Source organism: Oncorhynchus kisutch, linkage group LG13 (genome assembly GCF_002021735.2).
Source record: "Oncorhynchus kisutch isolate 150728-3 linkage group LG13, Okis_V2, whole genome shotgun sequence".
Classification (NCBI taxonomy): Eukaryota; Metazoa; Chordata; class Actinopteri; order Salmoniformes; family Salmonidae; genus Oncorhynchus; species Oncorhynchus kisutch.
In genome coordinates, this window is record NC_034186.2 from 6,466,648 (window position 1) to 6,481,220 (window position 14,573).

At 42.7% G+C, this 14,573-nt stretch overlaps 1 protein-coding gene across 1 annotated transcript; it reads left to right on the forward strand.

Annotated features, from left to right (window-relative positions):
- The first annotated feature begins 4,133 nt into the window (after positions 1-4,133).
- On the forward strand, positions 4,134-10,769 carry LOC109879563 (volume-regulated anion channel subunit LRRC8B). Its single transcript, XM_020471730.2, has 5 exons — positions 4,134-4,389; positions 6,752-6,898; positions 7,041-8,987; positions 9,492-9,581; positions 10,057-10,769. Exons 2-5 carry the CDS (start codon positions 6,761-6,763, stop codon positions 10,345-10,347), a joined length of 2,466 nt encoding a protein of 821 aa, XP_020327319.1. The 5' UTR covers positions 4,134-4,389; positions 6,752-6,760; the 3' UTR covers positions 10,348-10,769.
- The last annotated feature ends 3,804 nt before the right edge of the window (positions 10,770-14,573 follow it).

The following is a 14,573-nucleotide window of genomic DNA, read 5'->3' on the forward strand; positions in this document are numbered from 1 at the left end:
TTTTTAATATTGCTAGCAACAACAGACTAAAAGAATTTTGGACAATAATTCTGTGGAAAAAGTTTAGAGTGTTCAATACAATACAATGTAATATTGTTCATCCACAATGTATGTTCTTAACTTTTAGATGCACAACATGGGCCTGGGAGGCTCACAGGGATATTGGTATCCACAGTAATCCATCAATGATACATTTTTTCAACTCAATCCCCCCAAATGTTATTATGAACATACAGTGGTGGTGAAAAGTTTTGAGAATGACACAAATATTAATTTCCACAAAGTTTGCTGCTTCAGTGTCTTTAGATATTTTTGTCAGATGTTACTATGGAATACTGGTGTATAATTACAAGCATTTCATAAGTGTCAAAGGCTTTTATTGACAATTACATTAAGTTGATGCAAAGAGTCAATATTTGCAGTGTTGACCCTTCTTTTTCAAGACCTCTGCAATCCACCCTGGCATGCTGTCAATTAACTTCTGGACCACATCCTGACTGATGGCAGCCCATTCTTGCATAATCAATGCTTGGAGTTTGTCAGAATTTGTTTGTTTTTTTTGTTTGTCCTCGCGCCTCTTGAGGATTGACCACAAGTTCTCAATTGGATTAAGTTCTGGGGAGTTTCCTGGCCATGGACCCAAAATATCAATGTTTTGTTCCCCGAGCCACTTAGTTATCACTTTTGCCTTATGGCAAGGTGCTCCATCATGCTGGAAAAGGCATTGTTCGTCAACAAACTGTTCCTGGATGGTTGGGAGAAGTTGCTCTCTGAGGATGTGTTGCTACCATTCTTTATTCATGGCTGTGTTTTAGTCAAAATTGTGAGTGAGCCCACTCCCTTGGCTGAGAAGCAACCCCACACATGAATGGTCTCAGGATGCTTTACTGTTGGCATGACACAGGACTAATGGTTGCGCTCACCTTGTCTTCTCCGGACAAGCTTTTTTCCGATGCCCCAAACAATCGGAAAGGGGATTCATCAGAGAAAATGACTTTACCCCAGTCCTCAGCAGTCCGATCCCTGTACCTTTTGCAGAATATCAGTCTGTCCCTGATGTTTTTCCAAGAGAGAAGTGGCTTCTTTGTTGCCCTTCTTGACACCAGGCCATTCTCCAAAAGTCTTCGCCTCACTGTGCATGCAGATGCACTTACACCTGCCTGCTGCCATTCCTGAGCAAGCTCTGTACTGGTGGTGCCCCGATCCCACAGCTGAATCAACTTTAGGAGACGGTCCTGGCGCTTGCTGGACTTTCTTGGGCGCCCTGAAGCCTTCTTCACAACAATTGAACCGCTCTTCTTGAAGTTCTTGATGATCCGATAAATGGTTGATTTAGGTGCAATCTTACTGGCAGCAATATCCTTGCCTGTGAATCCCTTTTTGTGCAAAGCAATGCGGTGTTTCCTTTCACGTACCAATGGATGACAGAGGAAGAACAATGATTCCAAGCACCACTCTCCTTTTGAAGCTTCCAGTCTGTTATTCGAACTCAATCAGCATGACAGAGTGATCTCCAGACTTTTCCTCGTCAACACGCACACCTGTGTTAAAGAGAGAATCACTGACATGATGTCAGCTGGTCCTTTTGTGGCAGGGCTGAAATGCAGTGGAAATGTTTTTTGCAGATGCAGTTCATTTGCATGGCAAAGAGGGACTTTGCAATTAATTGCAATTCATCTGATCACTCTTCATAACATTCTGGAGTTTATGCAAATTGCCATCATACAAACTGAGAAGCAGACTTTGTGAAACTTAATATTTGTGTCATTCTCAAAACCTTTGGCCACAACTGTACATGCACTGTAATTTAAAAAATTGCAAATGGCACACTCTGCCCCTTTGCAAAATGTGTAGAATTGCAAGAATTTTGCTTTAAAACTTCAACATCTTCTCTCTGTCCCATGGCAAAATGTGTACATTTGTAAGAAATTAGCTTTAAACCTGTATTTTTTTCTCTCTGATATGCCAAGAGTGGAGCCTATAAAATGTTATTTTCCAGGGCCCAAGTTCTGATTAGTCTGGCCAAGCACTGCAGAAGTCATAGTAAAAATGTTTGTTGAGTATTGTTTTCACACTCTGAAGGAGTTGTTTTCTGATATTATGAGGGGATCCCTGATAAATTTGCTATAATATTCTCTTTTTTTTTTAAAGGTCTATGATGCAAATCATTTTGGGAACCCCTGTTCTAATTCATTAGGCACCTATAAATTATATTGCTCAAAAATCTGTGTTATTTATTTAAAGGCATGGCTACTGGCATACACTAGAGCTAGTGATGTAACCATAGAATTACACATACAGTTGAAGTCGGAAGTTCACATACACCTTAGCCAAATACATTTAAACTTAGTTTTTTCAAATTCCTGACATTTAATCCTAGTAAAAATTACCTTTCTTAGGTGAGGTAGGATCACCACTTTATTTTAAGAATGTGAAATTTCAGAATAATAGTAGAGAGAATGATTTATTTCAGCTTTTATTTCTTTCATCACATTCCCAGTGGGTCAGAAGTTTACATACACTCAATTAGAATTTAGTAGGATTGCCTTTAAATTGTTTAACTTGGGTCAAACATTTCAGGTAGCCTTCCACAAACTTCCCACAATAAGTTGGGTGAATTTTGGCCCATTCCTCCTGACAGAGCTGGTGTAAAAAGCGTGCTCGCACACGCTTTTTCAGTTCTGCCCACAAATTGTCTTTGGGATTGAAGTCAGGGCTTTGAGATGGCCACTCCAATACCTTGACTTTCTTGTCCTTAAGCCATTTTGCCACAACTTTGGAAGTATGCTTGGGGTCATTGTCCATTTCGAAGACCCATTTGTGACCAAGCTTTAACTTCAAGACTGATGTCTTGAGATGTTGCTTCAATATATCCACATCATTTTTTCCTCCAATCATAACAATGGTCATTATGGCCAAACAGTTCTATTTTTGTTTCATCAGACCAGAGGATATTTCTCCAAAAAGTATGATCTTTGTCCCCATGTGCAGTTGCAAACCGTAGTCTGGCTTTTTTATGGCCGTTTTGGAGCAGTGGCTTCTTCCTTGCTGAGCGGCCTTTCAGGTTACATCGATATAGGACTCGTTTTACTGTGAAAATAGATACTTTGGTACCTGTTTCCTCCAGCATCTTCACAAGGTCCTTTGCTGTTGTTCTGGGATTGATTTGCACTTTTCGCACCAAAGCACGTTCATCTCTAGGAGACAGAACGCGTCTCCTTCCTGAGCGGTATGACGGCTGCGTGGTCCTATGGTGTTTATACTTGCTTACTATTGTTTGTAAAGATGAACGTGGTACCTTCATGCATTTGGAAATTGCTCCCAAGGATGAACCAGACTTGTGGAGAGCTGCAATTTTTTTCTTCTGAAGTCTTGCTGATTTCTTTTGATTTTCCCATGATGTCAAGCAAAGAGGCACTGAGTTTGAAGGTAGGCCTTCAAATACATACACAGGTACACCTCCAATTGACTCACTCACTCAAATTATGTCCGTTAGCCTATCAGAAGCTTCTAAAGCCATGACATAATTTTCCAAGCTGTTTAAAGGCACAGTCAACTTAGTGTATGTAAACTTCTGACCCACTGGAATTGTGATACAGTGAATTATAGGTTAAATAATCTGACAGTAAACAATTGTTGGAAAAATTACTTGTGTTATGCACAAAGTAGATGTCCTAACCGACTTGCCAAAATTATAGTTTGTTAACAAGAAATGTATGGAGTGGTTGAAAAATGAGGTTTAATGACTCCAACCTAAGTGTATGTAAACTTCTGACTTCAACTGTATGATTGAATTGAATAGGATCTATGTGCATGTAATGCTATATAAATCATTTAATCAGTGATAAATACTGCTTAAATAACAATCAATGGTAACACTCAATAAATGCACATGTAGCAATGCATAGGCTAAAAATAGCAATACAGAAGACTGTATTAAGTATATGTGTTAGTTACAAGCTAATAATAACAAATCAAACTCCCAAACCTAACAAATAGGTCCCAAAGCCAATGTATAATTGATCAGAAAATGTGGTCAGAGGATGTGACGCAATTTCGGTGCCTCCATAGGCATCCAGAGGCCAAATTAAGTTCCACCGATTGCGCCTCCCAAATGTTATAAGAATGTGGAGGGCACCGTATAGCTCCGCATTGACATGATTGGTTGTCAATGCAACCTTTAATATTATAAATGCCTGTGCATGCGTTTCGGTGTTTTTAAACACTTTTTTTGTTTTTTGCTGGAGGTCCTGTATAAACACAAACTCACTTCCTTGACAACCACCTTCAAAACAACTGCTCAACAGGCCCGTGTTGCTCCGCCATGCGCACTGTAAATGCTGCAGGGCCATCGGTTTTGACCATGCTGCCTACATTAATCCTGCAAAGGTCAGACATTGCACACACTAATATGCCTTTTTTCCCCCATATTTAAAGGCTCTGCATATGGTCATCCGTAATCTGAAGTGGCTGTACAGCATTTACTGCATGCAGCTTCTGCCGATCTCAGGGTTGGTTCTTGCTCTTAGCAGAGCAGAGCTATTGTGAAGGAAACTGTCAAGAAAGTGAGTTTGTGAATACAGGACGTACCGCCCCCACCTACTTTCAACTATTCATGTCAATGTGGAGTTATATGGAGCCCCATTGTTAAACAATTTGAGGGGCGCATGGCGATGCGGTACGGAGATGATTTGGCCTCTGCATGCCTCCAGAGGCTCCGCGATTGAGTCACATCCTCCAAATGAAGCCTCCGACCGCATTCGCCGATCAAGCATAAATTGTATTTTAGCTTACATGTTCGCTAGAAGCACAACGCTACAAGATATAAACAGCATGTGAGAGTCCATTAACTACACAACTCACGTCTTCTCTTTAGTTGTCATAAAACGTTTAGGTATGGTGTTGAAATGGATGGGTTACAGGTCTGAAGGCCTTTTAGGTCGCAGCTGGGTCTCATTGGCTAGACCCTTGTTCAAATCTCATCATGGACAACTTTAGCATTTAGGCAACTTTGCAACTACTTACTACTTTTTTAGCTACTTTGTAACTACTTGGGATGTTAGCTAAAATATGCTGTCAATCTGATGTCAGTGATACGGCATCTGCAGAAGTCAAGGCATTCATACTTATTGGGCTTCGCGGAGCAGCACAGAGCTGTTGAGCAGAGATGTTGTGAAGGACGTTGTCAAGGAAGTGAGTTTGTGTTTATACTGGACCTCCCGTCCCCATCTACCGTCCATCAGTTATGTCAACGGGGAATATACAGAGTTCTCTGCATTGTTACACAATTTGGGAGGCTCACGGCGATGCGGTACAGAGCTAAATTTGGCCTCTGCGTCCCTCCGGAGGCTCCGCAATTGTGTCACACCCTCCATATGGAGCCTTCGACCACATTGACAGATCAAGCATGGACTTTTAATAAGTATTTAACCTAACTCCTACCCCTAAATTTAACCCTACCCCTGACCCCTAGCCTAGCAAATGTTAGACACCTAGCTAGTGTTAGCCACAACAAATTGAAATTCGTAACAATATGTTTTGCAAATTCGTAACATTGTACGAATTGCAATTCGTAACATATCATACGCAATGGATGATTACCATCCACAAATGAATACATATCATACGAAACATAACATCAAGAGTGTGTCGGATTTACATGTACTATATTATGTCTACCCCTTTGTGTCCAGGCTGTCATCAAGGTCGAGGTGGCTGGCCAGGTGTATGCCGACCTGGCCATACTCTTATTCGTAATTGACCCGTTTATAGTCGGATCTGATGATAGGGAGAAAAAAGAAAAAAATCAGGAAGTGTCTTAATATTCCTAAATAGATGTTGTCAAAATACTCGCTACCAGTTTATAGACTTTATAGAATTTGCAGCGGGCTGTGACTTAGTCAATAATACCCATCGGCAGTTCATATTTTTTTTGTTCTACTCTCTTCCAGCTTGTTGGATAGTTAGGTATTGTAATGAAACAGCAGGGAGCAGGTCTCGAACCGTCTACCTTCTAGCACGAGGTCGGGCGCGCTATCGAACGTGCCACAAAAACATGCTCGAACGGCAGAGTCGATTTCCGCGCTTATAAACCCAGGGTCGTTACAATATTATCAAACATGTTCTCGTTATATCTGTGATGTTATTAGCTAACCAACAGTGTGCCAGCAGATTCACACAAAGTTTCGTATTGTTCTTCAAAGAAAATACCAATAGAAGTAGCTACGGTTTTTATCAATGTTTTTTTTGTTACTATTTAGCTAGTCACAGGTATTGTTTAGGTTAACATCATTAGCTAGCTAGCTACACTTAAGCTAACTAGCTGACGTTAGCTAGCTGTCATGTAACGTTAGATGAGGGCCATATTAATTAAGGCAGCTACTGTAGCTAGCTTCTACACATATTTTGATAATACAACATTACTGGTAAAATGCTAATAACACAATTATTGATTAGTAAACACACAAAAGTACAGTACATCGGCTCTCACTTTTTAATGAAAATCAAACAAGTATTCTTAACTTTACAGGCAGCCTCTCCTGCCCTACACTTTCTTCAGAGTTTAAACTCAAAACTGGTTTTCAAACTCATTGTTGTAACCAATTGACTCATATTAGTTTTATTTGCACAAAACCCTGGTAGAGCATAGGGGAGGTTAGGCCTTGTGGTCTTCATGTTTCCTTATTGTTTTTGGGGCTTTTAATACACTGTTATTATCCCTTCCTTTATGTATGAGTCTTTTCCCATGTAGGCAGCTGAGATGCTCTCAGAAGGTGAGCTGAAGGACTTTGCCCAGGGCCAGTCCCTGTACCGTGTTCTCCAGCCCTGGTGGGATGTCTTCAGCCACTACCTATCCATCGTGATGTTCTCAATCGGAACCCTCGGAGGAACTCTGCAGGCAAGGAATTTTAACAGAACATTTTTCATTTGTGTTTTAATGCGATTTTCAATGTAATTCCATCTGTCTCCCAGTGTATAAGGCTTTAGTTCCAGGTTATTATGACGTTTCTGATGCTTCCTTATGTTTAAATGCCTTGCAGGTCACCCTCCGCAAGATCGTCTGCGTCCCCTGTCAGATGACATCAGATGACTTCTGTGTGGTTTTTAACCATAGAGGCACCACATTAAGGAATGCCACTACTGAAGCCAGCTTCCCTCTCCTCCCCAAGGGCCTTTACAAGCTAGATCTTCAGCAGTATGCTTACGTTGACGCCGTGTGCTACGAAAAACAACTCCACTGGTTCGCCAAGTTCTTCCCTTACGTCGTGATGCTAGAGACTCTGGCTCTTGTGATTATAAGCAACTTGTGGTTCAAGTACCCTAGCACCAGCTCCAGACTCATGCACTTTGTCTCCATTCTACACAAATGCTGTGACTCTCCCTGGACCACCCGGGCCTTGTCTGAGACAGTGGCAGAGCAGGGTGGGGCCCAGCCCTCAATGAGCATGTGTAGTCCTGCTCTCCAGGCCTCTTCAACATCAGACTGTAGCAGCAGAAGGCCGATGGGGACAGAGTTTCTTAGCGTTTTAGACAAAAAGGAAGGTGAGCAGGCCAAAGCTATCTTTGAGAAGGTGAAGAAATTGAAAGTACACGTGGAGGACAAAGACATCATTTATCACTTGTATATGAGGCAGATAGTCACCAAGATTGTGTTTCTGCTGTTCACCTTGGCCTATATCCCTTACGCAGCCTCACATATCCTGTTTGACGTTGACTGTGTGGTAGATTCCCAAGCGCTGATGCCGTTTCAGCCCTTTCACTGTGTTCACTCACTGGCCACCATTTTCTGGCTCCTCTCCTTGGTTTACACAGTACTGATGGTCATTTACAGCGTGACTTGCTTCTACAGCTTCTGGTGGATGATGAGAAACTCTCTCAGGGAGTACTCCTTTGACTCAGTGAGGGAGGAGAGCAGCTTTAGCGACATCCCCGATGTCAAGAATGACTTCGCCTTCATCCTCCACCTCCTGGACCAGTATAACCCTCTGTTCTCTAAACGCTTTGCAGTCTTCCTCTCAGAGGTCAGTGAGAAGAAACTGAGGCAGCTCAACCTGAACTACATGTGGCCTTTGGAGAAGCTGACCCAGAAGGTGATGCGTAACGCTCAGGACCAGATAGAGCTCCATCTCATGCTCCTCAGCGGCATCCCAGAGGCCGTGTTCGATATCAGGGAGCTAGAGGTGCTCAAGCTGCAGCTGATACCGGATCCTAGGCTCACGCAGAAGCTTACGCAGCTTGGGAACCTGAGAGAGATCTGGCTGGATCATTCTCCTGCCACCGTAGACCTCATGGCTCTGGGGTTTCTCTCTGAGAACCTGAGGATCCTGAGGATGAAGTTCACAGAGGTGGAACAGGCTCCCTGGTGGGTGTTCAGTTTGCGTAACCTGACTGAGCTCTATCTGTATGGAAATATGTTCAATCAGGACAACACGACGTTCGTCAACAGCCTACCCAAGCTCAAGAATCTGAAGGTGTTATTCATCAAGTGCACCATCACCGCCATGCCGAAAGTCATTACCAACTCAATACCCTCGATACAGAAGCTTTCCGTCGACAACGAAGGCACCCAACTCTCTGTCCTGCAGAGTCTGAAAATGATGTCACAGCTCACCTGCTTGGAGCTACCGAACTGTGATCTCCAGCGGATACCGAGTCCTATCTTCAGCCTGAAGAACCTGCAAGAAATAGACCTCAAAGGGAACAACCTCAAAACCATCGAGGAGATCATCAGTTTCCAGCACCTTCCCAAGCTCTCTGTCCTGAAGCTGAAGTACAACAGTATCACTTACATCCCTGTCCACGTCGGCGTGCTGGGCAACCTGGAGCAGCTTCATCTGGGTCATAACCTCATCAGTTGCACGCCACCGCAGCTGTTCCTGTGCAGCAGACTCTATCTGCTAGACCTCAGTCACAACAAGCTGTCTGCCATTCCTATTGAAATACAGGAACTGAAGAGACTGCAGCTCCTCAATGTGTCTAACAATAATGTATGAATATGATATATGATTAAGATTACGCATTTCATGTGTTCATTCATTAATCAAGTTTTTTGGGGGGGAACTTTCTTTTTATACTGACGCGTGGACATCATTGTAGTTGTGTAGGCTATTTGATTGTGTTAACTTAACCCACAACCCTAAAAGATTTATAAAGCAAGTGTAAAAACCTAGTGTTAAATCATTGTATTGAGAGAAAGGTAATATATGGGACGGCAGGGTAGCCTAGTGGTTAGAGCGTTGGACTAGTAACCGAAAGGTTGCAAGTTCGAATCTCTGAGCTGAGGAGGTACAAATCTGTCGTTCTGCCCCTGAACAGGCAGTTAACCCACTGTTCTTAGGTTGTCATTGAAAATAAGAATTTGTTCTTAACTGACTTGCCTAGTAAAATTAAAATATAGGTACGATTTTTTTTTTGTTGAGAGACATCAGAACGACAGGCTGAATTACAACTTTATAATCAGAATCTATTTGTTTTTATCTCTTATACCTCAGATTGACCATCTCCCAGAAGGTATGTTCCAGTGTAAGACCCTCCAGTCCCTACTGCTAGGTCACAACAACCTGTCAGTGGTCCCCCACCAGGTAAGTGAGCAGAGTTGGGGTCAATTCTATTTCAATTCAGGAAGTCAACTGAAATTCAGATTTTCTTCCATGGTTTTCTATAGGACAGATTTAGGCCCAATACATGGTTGGACAGTAGGTGGCAGGGACTGTGAATAATTATGTATGCGGCAGGGTAGCCTAGTGGTTAGATCATTGGACTAGTAACCGAAAGGTTGCAAGTTCAAATCCCCGAGCTGACAAGGTACAAAATCTGTCGTTCTGCCCCTTAACAGGCAGTTAACCTGCTGATTTCACTAAATGAATTTCCATATACAGGGACAATAAAGTATATCGTATTGTATTGTTCCTGAATTGAATAGCCTTAGTGCAAGTCTGTTTGTGCTATCATGCCAACACCTTGTCACTCATTCCAGTGAAAAGGAGTTGACTTGATAACACAAATAATTCTGGGAAAGGCTTCTGAAGTGAAATGGAATTGATCTCAACCGTGCAGGTGGGTGAGCTGACCAACCTGGTGGTGTTGGACCTGAGGGGGAACCAGCTGGAGAGCCTTCCTGCCGAGCTGGCGGAGTGCCACAGCCTGATGCCTAGTGGACTGCTGGTAGAGGAGGGGCTGCTCAACTCTCTGCCCCCCAGTGTCAAGGAGGGCTTCCAGAGGCCTGATAAGGAGTACCTGGGGAAAATAGAGGCTGAAGGAGTGGGGAATGCTCTCACCTGTAACCCCATTATCTGTAATACAGCAGGACATGGAGATACGGCCTGCAGCGTGATATACTCCATGTGATGGGGCTATTCCAAATGAACATCTTAGCTCAGTGGCTTTAAACCTGGTGTATTAGTAGGCCTATGTGGTTTACCTGGCCTAGCCACAGGGGACACTTATTTAACCTTTATTTGATCTGGGAGTCATACTGAGACTAAGGTCTCTTTTACAGATGAGCCCTGAATTACAAAAATAACAGAAAATACACACATTAAAATATAAATACAAAGTGCAATCAGAAAGAACAACGGTCAAAAAACAAACACATTCATCAGTAGTGAGGTCCTCAATCAATTTTCTGAGTTACCTTAGAAGCACCGAAACATCACATTTTGAAGATTGCTCAACAAAAAAGGTGCGAGAAAACTAAAAGCTGATTTACCTAACTCAGTAGAAACCAAAGGAATTTCCAGAGTTAATCATCCCTGAGAGGGGGGGGGGGGGGGGGGTGGTAGCTCATAAGTCTAAAGGTTAGTAATGATGTTAGGTACAGTGATTGTTTTTGTAAAAGGGCTTTATAAACGAAAACCTAGCAATGTATCAATCTACTTGACATCAAAGTCCATGCAGTGATGAGTACGAAAACTGTCTATACGTTTGAAGGCTCATAAGAGCAAAGGACGAATCGACTAGGTTAAGTACTAGTAAACGGGAAAATACTTACTTTTATAACAGTAATGTAATATGACGGTTCCAAATGAACACTCCCATGTTCCAATCCACTCTGTTGCTGCCAAGTACAACATAACAGTCATTGTTGACAGTGGACCACTGACAAGTTCTGTTTGATAAAAAAAAAAAAAACTGAGCTCCTGTTTGGGCATTTCATATAACATGACCATTTGTTTTTATAATGATGATTACCGTGGTTTAGCCTGTGTGTTCAGACTAGTCACATAACTGTGGTCACTTAGTGTTACTCGTGTCACATACAAATAAAAGCCATGACACTGTTTTTGAAAGACTGGGCAAGTCTATCAGCCCATATCCACAAGTCAGTTAAGAACAAATTCTTATGTACAATGACAGCCTACCAAAAGGCCTGCGGGGACGGGGGCTGTGATTAAAAATAAAAAAATATATATAAATATAGGACAAATTACACATCACGACAAGAGAGACACCACAACACTACATACATAATGAGAGACATAAGAGAACAACACAGCAAGGCAGCAACACATGACAACACGGCATGGTAGCAGGACTAAACATGACAACACGGCATGGTAGCAGGACTAAACATGACAACACGGCATGGTAGCAGGACTAAACATGACAACACGGCATGGTAGCAACACAACATGACAACACGGCATGGTAGCAGGATTAAACATGATACAAACATTGGGCACAGACAACAGCACAAAGGGCAAGAAGGTAGAGACAACTGCACAAAGGGCAAGAAGGTAGAGACAACAGCACAAAGGGCAAGAAGGTAGAGACAACTGCACAAAGGGCAAGAAGGTAGAGACAACAGCACAAAGGGCAAGAAGGTAGAGACAACAGCACAAAGGGCAAGAAGGTAGAGACAACAGCACAAAGGGCAAGAAGGTAGAGACAACAGCACAAAGGGCAAGAAGGTAGAGACAACAGCACAAAGGGCAAGAAGGTAGAGACAACAGCACAAAGGGCAAGAAGGTAGAGACAACAGCACAAAGGGCAAGAAGGTAGAGACAACAGCACAAAGGGCAAGAAGGTAGAGACAACAGCACAAAGGGCAAGAAGGTAGAGACAACAGCACAAAGGGCAAGAAGGTAGAGACAACAGCACAAAGGGCAAGAAGGTAGAGACAACTGCACAAAGGGCAAGAAGGTAGAGACAACAGCACAAAGGGCAAGAAGGTAGAGACAACAGCACAAAGGGCAAGAAGGTAGAGACAACAGCACAAAGGGCCAGAAGGTAGAGACAACAGCACAAAGGGCAAGAAGGTAGAGACAACTGCACAAAGGGCAAGAAGGTAGAGACAACAGCACAAAGGGCAAGAAGGTAGAGACAACTGCACAAAGGGCAAGAAGGTAGAGACAACAGCACAAAGGGCAAGAAGGTAGAGACAACTGCACAAAGGGCAAGAAGGTAGAGACAACTGCACAAAGGGCAAGAAGGTAGAGACAACAGCACAAAGGGCAAGAAGGTAGAGACAACAGCACAAAGGGCAAGAAGGTAGAGACAACAGCACAAAGGGCAAGAAGGTAGAGACAACAGCACAAAGGGCAAGAAAGTAGAGACAACAGCACAAAGGGCAAGAAGGTAGAGACAACAGCACAAAGGGCAAGAAGGTAGAGACAACAGCACAAAGGGCAAGAAGGTAGAGACAACAGCACAAAGGGCAAGAAGGTAGAGACAACAGCACAAAGGGCAAGAAGGTAGAGACAACAATACATCACGCAAAGCAGCCACAACTGTCAGTAAGTATGTCCATGACTTGAGTCATTGAATGAAGAGATTGAGATAAAACTGTCCAGTTTGAGTGTTTGTTGCAGCTCGTTCCTGTCGCTAGCTGCAGCGAACTGAAAACACGAACGACCCATGAATGTGTGTGCTTTGGGGACCTTTAAGGTGGGAGATCTCTCCACGGTTCTGGATGGCCACCATGTCAGTGTAGTGCTCCGTGCACCACTTTCTAGCAGTGTCCCAGTTCATAGTTTTGTTGGAGTGATGGTAGGACCAGCCCTCTACTCTAGTGCACATGGTGACAACTGAGGAATGACAAAAAGGTCAATATTGACATACAGTACATGAATGACTTTACATGAGTGGGATTTTAGAAATGCATAGATCTATTGAAATGTGTTTCTTACTTGAGTACAGGAGGATGAGGGTGATCCATGAGCTGAGGCTTCTGGTTTGCTGTGATGCAGAGCAGAAGTCCTGTGGAGACAACATCAAGCCATACTTTACAGACTGAGAAATGCATTGGCTGTCTGAAATGTATATAAACTAACTGGTGCATCTTCATTTTAAGGCATAAACCAATTCTCTCAACAGTACTTACCATTGTATGTTTAAAAATCTAATCATCACAGTTTGATTTCACAGAAGTGTGATTGACTTGGAGTAACATTGTGTTGTTTAAGTGTTCCCTTTATTTTTTTGAGCAGTGTATATATATATTTATACACTGCTCAAAAAAATAAAGGGAACACTTAAACAACACAATGTTACTCCAAGTCAATCACACTTCTGTGAAATCAAAACTGTCCACTTAGGAAGCAACACTGATTGATAATAAATGTCACATGGTGTTGTGGAAATGGAATAGACAACAGGTGGAAATTATAGGCAATTAGCAAGACACCCCCAATAAAGGAGTGGTTCTGCAGGTGGTGACCACAGACCACCTCTCAGTTCCTCTGCTTCCTGGCTGATGTTTTGGTCACTTTTGAATGCTGGCGGTGCTTTCACTCTAGTGGTAGCATGAGACGGAGTCTACAACCCACACAAGTGGCTCAGGTAATGAGCTCATCCAGGATGGCACATCAATGCGAGCTGTGGCAAATCAAATCAAATTTTATTTGTCACATACACATGGTTAGCAGATGTTAATGCGAGTGTAGCGAAATGCTTGTGCTTCTAGTTCCGACAATGCAGTAATAACCAACAAGTAATCTAACTAACAATTCCAAAACTACTGTCTTATACACAGTGTAAGGGGATAAAGAATATGTACATAAGGATATATGAATGAGTGATGGTACAGAGCAGCATAGGCAAGATACAGTAGATGATATCGAGTACAGTATATACATATGAGATGAGTATGTAAACAAAGTGGCATAGTTAAAGTGGCTAGTGATACATGTATTACATAAGGATGCAGTCGATGATATAGAGTACAGTATATACGTATGCATATGAGATGAATAATGTAGGGTAAGTAACATTATATAAGGTCGCATTGTTTAAAGTGGCTAGTGATATATTTACATCATTTCCCATTATTAAAGTGGCTGGAGTTGAGTCAGTGTCATTGTCAGTATGTTGGCAGCAGCCACTCAATGTTAGTGGTGGCTGTTTAACAGTCTGATGGCCTTGAGATAGAAGCTGTTTTTCAGTCTCTCGGTCCCAGCTTTGATGCACCTGTACTGACCTCGCCTTCTGGATGATAGCGGGGTGAACAGGCAGTGGCTCGGGTGGTTGATGTCCTTGATGATCTTTATGGCCTTCCTGTAACATCGGGTGGTGTAGGTGTCCTGGAGGGCAGGTAGTTTGCCCCCGGTGATGCGTTGTGCAGACCTCACTACCCT

What these genes read in the sequence shown, in the direction of transcription:
- LOC109879563 (XM_020471730.2), top strand. Translation starts at nt 6,761, where the DNA reads ATGCTCTCAGAAGGTGAGCTGAAGGACTTTGCCCAGGGCCAGTCCCTG. An exon ending in CCCTCGGAGGAACTCTGCAG is followed by an intron (nt 6,899 to 7,040) that starts GCAAGGAATTTT and finishes AATGCCTTGCAG; the next exon opens with GTCACCCTCCGCAAGATCGT. An exon ending in TGTCAGTGGTCCCCCACCAG is followed by an intron (nt 9,582 to 10,056) that starts GTAAGTGAGCAG and finishes TCAACCGTGCAG; the next exon opens with GTGGGTGAGCTGACCAACCT.